Here is a 15,688-nt window from a genome sequence, read left to right as displayed (position 1 = left end):
ATAGGCTCCAATCAGTAATAGTATATTTAAATTCCATTTACCTGAAAATTCTTCACTGCTGGACTTCCTGTAGGACCCCACAAGTAGCCTCCCACTACATGATTTATCAGACTGGATTTGTATATTTCGGGTCAGAAGCCCAGTCTCAGCAGCCAAACGAATGTATCGGCCATCCTCCATGACATGGACGCTTCCTGGGGCATCAGAAATTAGGGGGAGGGAGGATTAAAAAAATGAAAAACCTATTTCAGAAACCACGCTGGGGACCCTGCCAACCTGTCAAATGAAAACATCCCTTTCCCCCTGAAAGTCCAACCAACATTAAGGTCTGCTTTTCCTCAGGCATTCTCCTCAAATGTCAGCTGAGAAATGAAAAGCCTGTTCCTATGCCTCTCTTTGGGATCAGTGTGAGAGTGTTTGAACAAGAATTCATTTCTCCTCAGTAATTGTGGGTACTGGGGACAGGGAAGTCAGGGCAGACCTGTGCAGTTAGTGGGGTCCCCAACCTCCTCCCCTAAACTCATCAGGTGAGACTTCAGGCTCCGATTGTACATCGTCTGTGGACCTTTCATGAGCCGGAAGAATCCCAGATCAACTGAGGGTGACAGTGACAGAACTAAAGCAGCCTGTGTAGGAGGGAAGACACAAAGAGCCTCTCCTGGTGGGTCTGACGCTCACGCTGCCTGAAGGAGCATCTCAGCGGCTCCGTTTGCACTTCACCCGCCATCCTACAGCAAGGATTGCTGAAGATTTCTCTTTGCTCGGCCACTTTTAAATCATCTTTGGAACTACGATTTCAAAATAGCTTTAGATAGAGTCCTGTTGAAAACATGTATTTCCCTTTGACCTATCAGAGAGAAAAAGAAACTCCTCACACCTCTATTTCCAATTTTGTTACTTATTAGCTATATTGCTTGGGTTAAATGGATTCATTAGATGAACAAGGAAACCTACGGTTATGTGTTACTTATGTGGACTGTATTTTAACTATGTATAGTCTATAAAAATACTCAGCATATTTTTTAAAGTATTTTTCTTCTTTCTCTCTCTCTCTTTTGATGTAGTCAGTACATCAAAAGGAACTTCATGTGGGGATGGACACATGCCTAAGTATGGAAAAAGAAGTCATTACTTATAGTAACTACCATATTCTAAGTGATTGTTTGATTCAGTGTGGCAGGAAATGAACTGAAAACTCAGCTCCTTGGAGGTTTATTCTGGTTTATCCACGAAAATGCCTAGTGACCTTGAACAAGATTCTTAACTTCTCAGCTTGCTTCTAGATTAGCCTTTATAAACAAAAAGAAAAAGAAAAAGTAGTCTACATCTAAGTATTCTTTAAAAACTAGGCAATAAAATTAATGAAGGAATAGAAATAAAGCATCCTAAGACGAGTCTAGGGCAGCAGTAAGGTATTATCCATCCCCTCCGAACAGCAATTGGATCCAGGTTGCTCAACACGTTCTTCCAGGCTTATTCACTTCCTTTAACCAACAAACCTAAACCTTACCAATGTGCCGGTGCCTGAGCCGTTCATGGATCATGACATGGTGCGCCTTGACTTCTTTCACAGTGAGGACTTCCACTTCGTGAGGCTCGTAAGAAGAGGAGCTAAGGACGATTTTGTCATGGGGTCGCCAATCCACGGTGTCCTCCAATATAATTCTGTAACAGCAGCAAGATGGTATAAGAGTGCAGGCAGAGCAACACAGATCACCTACTACAAGTGCAGAAAGAAAAGGAAATTCACTACAACTGATGGTTCCTCCCAGGGAGATTGAAGACACACAAAAAAAGAAAAAGCTTTTGCAAAAACCATAATGGTCATGGAGTCAATATTCTGGCTTATGTGCACAGATTACAAGGATAATAAAGAAGGCCTGTGGCCAAGAAATCCACAAAAAGGAACAAGAAAGAGTAAAGTTCTATGTAATATATACCATCTATACCATCTAGACATGGTTTACTAAAAAAGAAATCATCCTCCTTGATTGGGAAACAGTTTGGATAATAAATGTATATTAGAAGGGATGTTTTCTCAAATTTTCCGAAGACCTATAATGCCATTTTTGGACAATTTATCATCATGCATTAAGGCTCCTGTCTTCATGATCAGACAGATACAGTGGGAGTTCTACAGGGGCCACTTAGTAGCTATGTAACCTTGGGCCCCCTAACTTTTCTGAGTTTCCTACCTTCATCTGAAAAGTAGCAATATTTAAAGCTTCCCTCCAACATCCGAGTGTGATAGTCGGACGAAACGACTGTATACATTCCCCGAGGGTGCTATGTTCCAAGCACTGTCCTTTCATCACGGTATGAAACAGTGAGGGTTTTGTTCACTTTTGTTTTTTTAACTCACACTTAATGAAACTTCTGTTCAGTCTTTCACTGCCGCCTAGCTTTTCCTAGTGAATATGTCTGCTTTATTCTCCATTACCAGCTTCAGTGACTTAAGTTTATTTTCATGACCTGCTTCTTTTCTAGTGTTCAATTTTTAGCAAGCTTTGACAATAGATTCTCTTCTGCCAGTAAATGTTCATCCAGACAACAGGACCATGTGAAGGCCATTTGATCATGTGACATCCATCGATGGAACAATTGATATGTATGTATCAGACACTCTAGTAGGTGCTAGAGATACAATGGTAAATAAAATATGTCATCTGCATTAAATAATGACAACTTAGATTTTGACTAGTAAACATCCTTAAAGAGTCTATTGTGTGGATGCAGGATCCTCAGATGTTTAATATATGTATAATATTAACAACAATAAAAGAAACAAATAAATTAAAGGGGATCATTCCTGGGCCAATGGTATGAGTCTGTTATGAACCAGATTGTAATTAATTCAAATCTGGGAATCTGCAGGTAGAGAAAAAGTCACAGAGAGAGAAAGACTATTACCAATTGATACAATTTTAATGAAAGAATTTAATCTTACCTCTGTTCCTTATTTGATACGACATCCTGGGAAACTCAGTATAGTATATTGAAGCAATCACTAGCTTTAAAGGCAAGGAAACTAAGATCCAAGAAGTCAAATTACAAAACTTAAGACTAGATAACGGACTGGAGCCAGAAGTTGAATTAGGACAAGGAAGACTCCAGATCAAGTCCACGTTCTCTCCATTAAGTAAACTTGCCTTACCTGTCTGATTCTTAGTTCCTCACCAGCTAAATGGTAGTAAAAAGCAATATGCCCACATATTATAATGCTATCATGATAATCCATGAAATTATGAAAGGTCTATGACCCATACAGTAAAATGCTAGGTAACCATTAAAAACATGCCATTGTAGCACAGCATGAATTACAAGGAATTCTTTTCATGATGTATTGATTGAAAAAAAGCAGGATATAAAACAGTATTTCCCTTTTTTTAAATAAAAATAATGCATGTACAGGAAATAGAAGAGAGGAAAGAGTCACATTAAAATGTTAGCCCACCTGTGGATGCTGGGTTTATTAATGATTGTCACTTAAATATAAACTTTCTAAATTAATAGGTAGTATATCATAGTGAGAAAAAAATTGTTTTTGTAAAAGAAAATAAGGCTATGGGCATAAGATCACACAAAAGTCAATTAGCAGCATACTTGAAACTGGTCTTTTCCTTCATAGTCCATATAACCTGGGTAATCTTTTTATTACTGTTTATGTTGTTGAATAAAGTTCTTCAGATAATAGGTGGCCATAATGTTCTGAAAAGCTCCTTGTGAAATGAGTCAAAACTCATTTCTTGTGGAGCCCAGAGGATTTTTAGGACAATTAAACTATTCTATATGATACAGTATGGATGGATACATGTCATTATATGCTTGTCAAATCCATACAGTGCTCACATTGTGGACCCTAATGTAAACTATAACAGATAAAACCTTTCTCCCTAACTCGCTTATGTAAGTCCTCTGTCCCAGCCAGATGAATCTGCTCATTCTCCCAAGAAACAGCCATGTGTTTCTCACCTGTCGCTTAAAACATCCTTGCTCTTACTCTGCCCTTCAGTCCACTCATTCTTAAAGACCGACTGGAGTTTGTTTGCCTTCAACAGGTCTTCCCATGGGAGTCTCTTCTCCGCTGAACTGCCAACCCCATTTCTCTTCCATTCTAAATTTGACACAATAGATAATACTGCCCTATAACTGATTCTGAACTTTTGTCTTCTGTGGCTATTCATATTTGATATTGTTAGCTAATATTTAATGAAAATATAACTACCTAGCTATGCAAGCCCCATAGCACCTAGCTGCATTCTAGGCAAAGAGAAAAAGGAGTTAGTGAAATTATTAGTCCACATTTTATGTTGAAAACATACAGGGGTCAATTATTCTTTGGCAAAGGAGGCAAGAACAAACAATGGGGGGAAATGACAGTCTCTTCAATAAATAAATGGTGTTGGGAAAACTGGACAAATACATGCAAAAGAATGAACTGGACAACTTTCTTACACCACATATAAAAGGAAGCTCAAAAAGGATTAAATACTTAAATGTAAGACTGGAAATAATAAAACTCCTAGAAGAAAACATAGGCAGTAAACTCTTTAAAATCAGATTTAGCGATATATTTTTGGATCTGTCTCCCTGGGCAAAGACAACAAAAACTAAAATAAACAAATGGGACTACATCAAACTAAAAAGCTTTCATACAGTGAAGGAGACCATAAATAAAACAAATGAAAGATGATCTTTGTAAATGACATATCTGATAAGGGGTTAATATCCAAAATATACAAAGAACTCACACAACTCAATATAAAAAAAAATTCAATTAAAAAATAGGCAGAGGTTCTGAATAGACATTTCTCCCAAGAGGACATACAAATGACCAACAGGCGCATGAAAAGGTGTTCAACATCACTAATCATCAGGAAAATGCAAATCCTTACAAGACATCACCTCACACCCTTCAAAAAGACAGGAAATCATAAGGGTTGGCGAGGCTGTGGAGAAAAGGAAACTGTCCTACACTGTGGGTGGAAATGTAAAATGGTGCAGCCACTATGGAAAACAGTAGGGGGGTTCCTCAAAAAATTTAAAGTAGAAATACCATATGATTGGGCAATTTCATTTCTGGGTGTTTATCTGAAGAAAATGAAAACACCAATTCAATAAGATAAATGCATATATGCACCTCTATGTTCATTACAGCATTAGTTACAATAGCCAAGACATGGAAGCAACCTAAGTGTCCATAGATAGATGAATGGACAAGATGTGAGATAAATATATATAATATATTTGTAAAATAGAATATTAGTCATAAAAAAATGAAATCTTGTCATTGTGACAATACGGATGGACCTAGAGAGTATTATGCCTAAGTAAAGTAAGTCAGACAGAAAAAGACAAATACCATATGATCTCATTCACATGTGGAATCTTAAAAAACAAAACAAGCAAACAAAACAAAATAGAAACAGACTCATAGATACCAGAGAATAACTTGGTGGTTGCTAGAGGGGAAGGTGGTAGGGGATGGGAGAAGTAGAAGGGGATAAAAAAATACAAATTTCCAGTTGCAAAAAACAGATCAGACACAGGGATGCAATGGACAGCATAGGGAATATAGTTAATAATATCCTAACAACTTTCTATGGTAACAGATAGTAGCTAGATTTATTGTGGCAATCACTTTGTAATGTATATAAATGTTGAATCACTATGTTGTACACCTGATACTAAGATAATATTATATGTCAACCACATTTCAATAAAAAAATATGTACATGAACTTAAGGTGACCTTTTCTGTTACAGCTTTCAAAACCTTACAGGTTCATGAAAATTTATCTCTCTTCTATACTCCTGAAGCCTTGGGATTCTATATCTCATAAGGACCACATACAAGTGAATTGGCCCTACCCACTTCTATGTCCATACAGCAACAGTGGTAGCTTCAAAGGAAATAATGGTCTCAGTATCACTAACCTAGATGGTTCTGCTAGTCAAATAACAGTTTTCCTTAAATTCTAACATCCGTGCTTCCCACTCATGGTCATGCACACTTTGGATACCCTTCAACCATTTCAAGAAATCCTAGCTTAAGCACGGCTTGGGTCTCAGCAGTATTCCATGTGTCTGATTAATACTAATAAGAATCCTATGGCTACAGGGGAGAGGAGAGACCCTTCTTGTTCTGAGCAAAACACACCTAAAACAATAAATTAATAAATAAAATTAAGAAAGCTGTTTGCAACATAACTGAGCCTAAATGGAAACCATATGATGAGAGAGAGGAAACTGAATAATCTCTACTGAAGTCTCCTAAAAGATAATTTTTTAAAAAATATAAACAAAACACCAGCACAGTTTTCTTTGTTTTGGCATTAACATTCTACCCAGTTTAGAGAAAATATAATACTTTGGGTCAAAAGAACATAATTGCCAAGAAAAAAAATATGTTTCCAAATTTAATTTTAAAAGTTTTCACAACCATGCACAAGACATTCATATATAAACTCCTACAACTTAAATGAATTTGCTAACTAAACACTGGGGAGCTCTTAATGATAATAGCTGCATTTGACAGGTTCAGTGTGTCCAGATGCCAAAATGTTTTCTTCTAAGGAACAGGGATGGACATAAGCTTCTGAACTCAGTTACTAACACTGAAGCTTTATTTTAAAAAAAACAAGTTATTTATTAATTTTTTAATTAGTGCCATTGAAATGTACAGAGGATCCTCAGACTGCACTGGACTATCTGAGGTATTGAAAGCGATGAGGACAATGAGAACACTGTGACAGATATCAATTCTTTATCAAACTGACCCTTTCTCCTTTATGACAAGAAATCTACCCTATCTCTTCTGAAAACTGCTTTCTTCCTCCACCATACTAAGTGGTCCTAGTGAGAGCTGCAGATTATAGTCCCATAAACCCTTTGTCAAAAATCCTTCCCCTGGAATTTATATTTTTTTCCAGTTTTACTGAAATGTAATTGACAAAACTGTGAGACATTTAAGGTGTACATTATGATGACTTGACATGTATACATTGGGAAGGCCTCTCCTCATCACATTAATTAATGCATCTATTACCTCATATATTTACCCTTTTTGTGGGAGTGTTGGGGGTGAGAACATTTAAATTCTGTTCTCTTAGCAAAGACAGCAGTATTACTATAGTCACTTGGACTTTTGAAATGAGTCAGATGCAGATGGGAGAGAGTAAGTTCCTCAAAAGTTAGGGAAAGTCCAACAGCTCTGGGTTCACTTGCACCCTACTGAGTGTGGAGAACTTCCTTTAGTAGAAACAAATGAGGTTGAAATAGAGAAATTGGGCCTATCACAGACTCCCAAATGGATTAAGAAGGGTTACTTTTGAGGATTGACTTAAAGATTGTGTGAGAGGTGAGACAGACACCTCCTTCCAAAACCACATATAATAAGAAAATATAGCAAATACAAGCAATCCTGAAACAGCAGTAGGAAAGAAGGCTGTGACAGACTGTGTACGTCTGGGGAAAAGAATAGACCCCATGGAAAAGGGTAAAGTACCAAAGCCCTCCCCCAACCCTAGCTCACTGGCAGGAGGAAGAGAAATGGAGCAGGAATGGGTGGAGGCCTAGGACTGCTGAACACCCAGCCCTGGAGGTCTGCTTGAGAGCACAAACCTACCTTACATGGTGCTCTTGAGATTAGTGGGATTGGAAAGCTAAGATAGGCAGAATACTTGGAGAGACTGAGATTCTAGTTGCTTCTGGAGAACAGGTACCTGCAACTGGTTGCTACAGGACAAAAGAAAGGCAGGAACTTTGAAAGACTTCCAAACAGTGAAAGGGCTACTAAAGGGGCAAGGATTTCATACAGCTTGCTGCTTAGGAGAAAGGAGAGGTGGACAAAATCGTCCTGGCACACTCAGCCCAGCAGGTTGGGAACTTTCAGGAGCTTCAGGTGATCCATCCCCCTGGCTGGCAACACAGAGCAGAGTCCCCCTTCCCCACCACTGTGATATGCAGCCTGCTGCTCATTCTTCCCAGCCAGCACCAGTTCACAAATCTGCTGCCCCTGCCATCATACCAGGCCAACAGGAGGCTGGAGGCTGGCCCCACCTACAGCAGCTACAACAGTGTAGCATAGAGACTCTTCCATGGGCACACAGCCCACTGGCCCTGGCAGTGGAGGCAGGCACTGCAGCCAGGAAGCAGGAAAGAGCTCTTTCCTCCCAGCAGGGACCAGCACTGCTCACCTGTGACCCCTCCAGGCTGAGCAGCTCCAAAGAGTAGAGCTTCTGGGCACTAGAGAGCGCCACATACACCAAGTTAGTATTACAAATATGAAACATCAAAATAACCTGGTACAAACGAAAATCCCACCACCATCAGAAAGAGGGTCAAGTGAAACTGAACTCAGCAGTCTTCCTGGAAAAGATTTCAAAATAAAAAACATAAACATGCTCATGGAGCTACAGAAAACATTTAAGACCTCAGGAAGGAATTCAAGAAAGAGAAAGTTTGAAAAATACTGTATCTGAAATGAAACATACAATGGAGGGACTTAAAAGCAGATTAGATGAAGTAGAGGAGACAGCAAATGAAGTAGAAATTAGAGAACAGGAATACAAAGAAGCTGAAGCACAGAGAGAAAAAAGAATCTCTAGAATATTAAGAGAACTATGTGACCAATCCAAATGGAAAATATTCACATTATAGGGATACCAGAAGAAGAGAGAACAAAAGGCATAGAAAGTGTCTTTGAGGAGGTAATTGCTGTAAATATTCTCAATCTGAGGAAAGAGATAGTCTCTCAGTCCATGAAGGTGCACAGATCTCCCAACACAAGAGACCCAAGGAAGACAACACCAGACATATAATAATTAAAATGGCAAAGATCAAGGATAAGGACAGACTTTTAAAACCAGCTAGAGAGAGAAAAAAAGATCACATATGAAATAAAACCCATCAGGCTATCATCATACTTTTCAACAGAAATCTTAAAGGCCCAAAGAGAGTGGCATGATATATTTAATGCAATGAAACAGAAGGGCCTCAAACCAAAAATACTCTACCCAGAAGGATTATCATTTAAATTTGAAGGAGGGATTAAACAATTTCCAGATAAGCAAAAACTGAGACAATTTACCTCCCACAAATCATCTCTAGAGAGGATTTTGAAAGGACTTCTCTAGATGGAAGTGTTGCTAAGGCTAAATAGCTATCATCAGAGAAAATAATACCACAGTAAAGGAAGTAGCCCAATTAATTACTAAGCAAATGCAAAATCAAATCAACTACCCCCAAAGTCAGTCAAAGGATAGACAAAGAGTACAGAATATGATACCTAATATATAAAAAATGGAGGAGGAAGAAAAAGGAGGGGGTAGAAAAGAACCTTTAGATTGTGTTTGTAATAACATACTAAGTGAGTTAAGTTGGACTGTTAGATAGTAAAGAAGTTACCCTTGAACATTTGGTAATCACAAATCTAAAGCATAAAATGGCAATAAGTACATACCTATTGATAATCACCCTAAATGTAAATGGTCTGAATGCACCAATCAAAAGACATAGTCACTGAATGGATTAAAAAACAAGACTCATCTATATGCTGCCTACGAGAGACTCACTTCACACTCAAAGAAATACACAGACTAAAAGTGAAAGGATTGAAAAAGAAATTTCACCCAATTAATAGGGAGAAAAAAGCAGGAGTTGCAGTACTTGTATCAGACAAAATAGACCTCAAAACAAGTAAAGTTATAAGTGACAAAGAAGGAAATTACATAAGGACTAAGGGGTCAGTCCAATAAGAGGATATAAACATTATAAGTATCTATGCACCCAAACAGGAGCACCTACATATGTACAAAAAATACTAACAAAATTAAAGTGGGAAATAGAATGCAATGCTTTTAGGAGACTTCAACACACCACTCACTCCAAAGGACAGATCAACCAGACAGAAAATAAGTAAGGAGACAGAGGCACTAAACAACACATTAGGACAAATGGACCTAACAGACATCTACAGAACACTCCACCCAAAAGCAGCAAGATACACATTCTTCTCAAGTATACATGGAACATTTTCAAGAATAGATCATATACTAGGCCACAAATTTAGAAAGGTTGAAATTGTACCAACCAGCCTCTCAGATCAAAAAGGTATGAAACTAGAAATAAATTATGCAAAGAAAACAAAAAGTCCCACAAACACATGGAAGCTTAACAACAGGCTCCTAAGTAATCAGTGGACCACTGACCAAATAAAAACAGAGTTCAAGCAATATATGAAGACAAATTACAACAATAATTCAACACTGCAAAATTTGTGGGACACAGCAAAGGCCATGCTAAGAGGGAAGTGTATTGCAATACAGGCCTACCTCAGGAAAGAAGAACAATCCCATATGAACAGTATAAACTCACAAATGAAACTATAAAAAGAAGAACAAATGAGGCCCAAAGTCAGTAGAAGGAGGGACATAATAAAGATTAGAGAAGAAATTAATAAAATTGAGTACAATAAAACAACAGCATCAATGAAAGCAGGAGCTGGTTTCTCAAGATAATTAACAAAATAGATAAACCCCTAGAAAACTTATCGAGAAAAGAAGAGAGTCTACACACATAAACAGAATCAGAAATGAAAAGGAAAAGTCATACAGAAAACACAAATACAAATTATTAGAGAATACTATGAAAAATTATATGCTAACAACTTTGAAAACCTAGAAGAAATGGAACACTCTCTAGAAAAACACAATCTTCCAAAACTGACCCAGGAAGAAACAGAAAATCTGGACCAGCCACTTACCAGCAACAAAATTGAATAGGTAATAAAAAAACTACCTAAGAACAAAACTCCTGGACCAGATGGCTTCACTGCTGAATTTTATCAAACATTTAGTGAAGACCTAATACCCATCCTCCTTAAAGTTTTCCAAAAAAGCAGAAGAGGAGGGAATACTTCCAAACTCATTCTCTGAGGCCAGCATCACTCTAATAGCAAAACCAAAGACACCACAGAAAAAGATGATGGACCAATATCCCTAATGAACACTGATGCAAAAATACTCAACAAAATATTAGCAAACCAAATTCAAACATACGTAAAAAATATCATACACCATGATCAAGTAGGATTTATTCCAGTGATACAAGAATGGTACAATATTCTAAATACATACCCCACATCAACAAAAAGAAGGACAAAAACCACCTGATCATCTCCATAGATGCTGTAAAAGCATTCTGGAAAACTCAACATCCATTTTTGATATAAAATCTCAACAAAATGGATATAGAGGGTAAGTACCTCAACATAATAAAGGCCATATATGACAAACCTACAGCAAAATATCATGCTTAACAGCAAAAAGCTGAAAGCTTTTCCTTTAAGATCAGGAATAAGACAAGGATGCTCACTCTCCCCATTTTTATTCAACATAGTTCTGGTGATACTAGCCACAGCAATCAGAAAACACAAAGAAATTAAACACATCCAGATTAGCAAGGAAGAAGTTAAACTGTCACAGTTTGCAGATGACATGATATTATATATTTAAAAAACCCTAAAAGAATCCACTCCAAAACTACTAGAGTAACTGAATTCAGCAAAATTGCAGGATACAAAATCAATACGCAGAAATCTGTTGTATTCCTATGTACTAATAATGAACTAGCAGAAAAAGAATTCAGAAAAACAATTCCATTCACAATCAAAAAGAAAAAAATACCTAGGAATAAACCTAACCCAGGAAGTGAAAGATCTACACCCCAAAAACTACAAGACACTCATGAGAGAAATTAGGGAAGACACCAATAAATAGAATTACATCCCTTGCTCATGGTTAGGTAGAATTAATATTGTCAAAATGGCCATCCTGCCCAAAGCAATCTACAGATTCAATGCAATCCCTACCAAAATACCAACAAAATTCTTCAACAAACTAGAATAAATAGCTCTAAAATTCATATGGAACCACAAAAGACCCCAATAGCCAAGCAATCCTCAGAAGGAAAAATAAAGCTGGGGGATTACATGCCCTAACTTCAAGCTCTATTACAAAGCCACAGTAATCAAAACAATTTGGTACGGGCACAAGAACAGACCCATAGATCAATGGAACAGAATAGACAGCCCAGATATAAACCCAAGTATATATTGTCAATTAATATACAATAGAAGAGGCATGGATATGCAAAGGGGAAATGACAGCCTCTTCAACAACTGGTGTTGGCAAAACTGGACAGCTACATGTAAGAGAAACAAACTGGATTATTAGTTTACTCCATACACAAAAGGAAATTCAAAATGGATCAAAGACCTGAATGTAAGTCATGAAACCATAAAACTCTTAGAAGAAAACATAGGCAAAAATCTCTTGAATATAAACATGAGCAACTTTTTCCTGGACATATCTCTTCAGGCAAGGGAAACAAAAGCAAAAATGAACAAATGGAACTACATCAAACTAAAAAGATTCTGTACTTCAAAGGACACCATCCATAGAACAAAAAGGCAACCTACAGTATGGCAGAATATATTCATAAATGACATATTCAACAAGGGGTTAACATACAAAATATATAGAGAACTCACACACCTCAATACCCAAAAAGCAAATAACCTGATTAAAAAATGGGCAGAGGATATGAACAGACACTTCTTCAGAGGGCCAAGAGGCACTTGAAAAGATCCTCCACATTGCTAATTATCAGGGGAATGCAAATTAAAGCCACAATGAAATATCACCTCATACCAGTTAGGATGGCCAACATCGAAAAGACAAGGAACAACAAATGCTGGCTAGGATGCAGAGAAAGGGGAACCCTCCTACACTGCTGGTGGGAATGTAAGCTAGTTCAACCATTGTGGAAAGCAGTATGGAGGTTACTCAAAAAACTAAAAATGGAAATACCATTTCACCCAGAAATTCCATTCCTAGGAATTTACCCAAGGAAAACAAGATCCTAGATTCAAAAAGACATATGCACCCCTATGTTTATTGCAGCACTATTTACAATATCCAAGATCTGAAAGCAACCTAAGTGTCCATCAGTAGATGAATGGATAAAGAACAGGTGGTACATATACACAATGGAATATTATTCAGCCATAAAAAGAAAACAAATCCTCTCATTTGTAACAACATGGATGGAGCTGGAGGGTATTATGCTCAGTGAAATAAACCAGGCAGAGAAAGACAAGTACCAAATTATTTCCTTTATTTGGGGAGTATAATGAAGCAAAACTGAAGGAACAAAATAGCAGCAGACTCACAGACTCCAAGAAGGGACTACTGGTTACTAAAGGGAAGGGTTAGGGAGGGCAGGTGGGGAGGGAGGGAGAAGGGGATTGAGGGGTATTATGATTGGCACACATGGTGTGTGGGGGGGTGACAGGGAAGACAGTGTAGCACAGAGAAGACAAGTAATGACTATGTGGCATCTTACTACACTGATGAACAGTGACTTCAATGGGGTGTTGGGGTGACTTGATAATAGGAGGTAATGTAGTAACCACAATGTTTTTCATGTGAAACATTCATAAGAGTGTTTATCAATGATACCTTAATTAGAAAAAAAAGGTTACATTTACTTTCAGCTAAATGAATCCTGTTTAGCACAATAATGCCCAGGTCTTGAAACTTACTTCATGCCAAAAACTGGGCACTTTAATTAAATACATTAATTCATTAAATCCTTAGAGCTACTCCACAAGCTACACATTATTATTCTATTATAGAAAAGAAAACTGATGCTCAAAGAGGATAAATTACCCCAAATTGCACATTTAGTTAACTGAACAATTAGACTGATTTTAGTCTTTCTCATTGTAGAATACTTTTTCCAGTCTATGTTCCTAACTTATTTGCCTTTTCCTAGGATGGGAACAATAGCCAATGTGAGATTAGGATCCCCCAGTTCATTGGGCTACAAGGAATCACCTTCTTTGGGAGGCTACGTATGTGATTTTGAACTTCTGCCAATAATTTTGAATGAGGCCATCAACTCCATTCTAATACTTGAACTAAACTGTTACAGTATAATAATGAGGTGTGAGTAATAAGCAAAATGAATTATAGCGGTTTTTGAAATTTATGATTCTCATTTACTAGACAATATCTCACAGAGTCAACAGGCTAAATAAGTTCTAATTTCCAGAAAAGACACATCAATTCAGTGTAACAAGCAATTATTAGAAGTTTTCTCTATGTTCTGCTGTGTACTAGTTGCTGAGTAATATACTGAATCCATAAAAAATAGTATTTTCCCTTTCCTGGACAAGCCACTTGGAAGAACAGGGTATATACACCTTAAATCGTTTACCAGCAGTCACCAGGAAGCAAATTTTTACTAAAATTATAAATCAGAAAGTCATATGCTATAGTGGTTTAGATGGTAGAAAAATCAGTGGGTGGTAGAAGGGAGATTAAGTCTTGTGGGACATGTGATGAAATTTCTAAAGATAAGTAGTAAGTGTAGAGGTAAAGAGGAGATGCAAGGGTATTTCTGATCCTTATTTCATTTGTCAGTTATTTACGGATCTAGTACAAAAGTTGTTATAGAGCCATGTGGGAAGTGCTGTAGCAGAATGTAGAAGAAAGGAGAAATACTCCAAACAGAAAACTAATTTGATATCGGAGATAACAGAATAGATACATTCAATGACATTAGAATTAAAGGCCTAGGTCCTGGGAAAGGTTGCTGCAACAAATAAATTGTTCTTCCGTGTGAGTTACTTCCTTGTAAATTACAGGATAAGTTAATAAGCACGTAAAAAAACAGAAAAAAAACACAGAAAAGGACAATGAGATGGTTGAATGCTTTAACACTACTTTTTTTTAAAGTAAATGAGATAAGGAATAAGAAAAAAATTAAGAACCTTTGAGGAAGTTTCCCCATAAAGCTACTCTTCTCCAGGTTGTATATCAGTGATGTATATCACTCCTCACCAGGTTGCTCAGGTCCTTTACAGGAACCTCTGACTCTTCTTTCCCTTTTACCCAGTCCATCAGCAATTCAAGTTGCCTCCGTCTTCCACGAGTATTTAATACCACTTCTTTCCCCCTCTATCTCTACCACCCTAATCTAAGCCATCAGCATGTGTCATTTGAGATTGCAATGCTATCGCAATGTCTTAACAGTCTATCTGCTTCCATTTATGTCCCTCTAACAGTCAGTGCTCCACACAGCATAAATTAAAACATAAATTGAACCCTGTCCCTGCCCTCTTTAAAATCTTCCAAAGATCAGGACAAATCTAATACCTTTATCATAGGATTGACTGATAAAGTAAACATTTAATTTCAAAGAACATATGGTCACCCTTAAAGGCTCACTGTAAAACATACACTTGTAATGGGTAAACAACAAGTTTCTCTGAATCTCAGTATAAGTTCTCTTGACTGACTTGAAATCCAAAAAAAAAATCTAACGTTTTTGTTCATCAATCTCCCCCAAAATCAACACAGGCAAGCAACAGTAAAGAATACTTTAGAGATAAACATATAATAACATACAACAAAAGAAAGTTTTTATTTCTGTATCTTGCTAAGCTTACTCTGGTTGGTAGTGTAAGTAACGAATCCAAGTTTATATAGTTAAATGAAATTTTTCCACTGAAGATTTCACTGGCATGTCCTTCAAAAATAAATCAATTATATACAAATAAATTCAGATCTCTAATTCTATTGGTGAGAACTCATAAAGGGTTCCAAGTGAGATCTTTCCTC

General features: G+C 37.2%; 1 protein-coding gene across 1 annotated transcript in view; it reads right to left on the bottom strand.

Moving 5' to 3' along the window:
* Positions 1-15,688, bottom strand: part of PKHD1 (PKHD1 ciliary IPT domain containing fibrocystin/polyductin) — a 453,696-nt gene that overhangs the window by 142,375 nt on the left and 295,633 nt on the right. Inside the window, exons 55-56 of the mRNA XM_036916397.2 lie at positions 1,511-1,665; positions 42-194 (exon numbers count right to left, since the gene is read on the bottom strand). Of these exons, the coding sequence (XP_036772292.2) occupies positions 42-194; positions 1,511-1,665 (308 nt within the window). The remainder of the gene's footprint in view (positions 1-41; positions 195-1,510; positions 1,666-15,688) is intronic.

The sequence above is a fragment of the Manis pentadactyla genome, chromosome 16 (genome assembly GCF_030020395.1).
Source record: "Manis pentadactyla isolate mManPen7 chromosome 16, mManPen7.hap1, whole genome shotgun sequence".
NCBI lineage: Eukaryota > Metazoa > Chordata > Mammalia > Pholidota > Manidae > Manis > Manis pentadactyla.
This window is presented reverse-complemented; position numbering and strand designations above follow the sequence as displayed.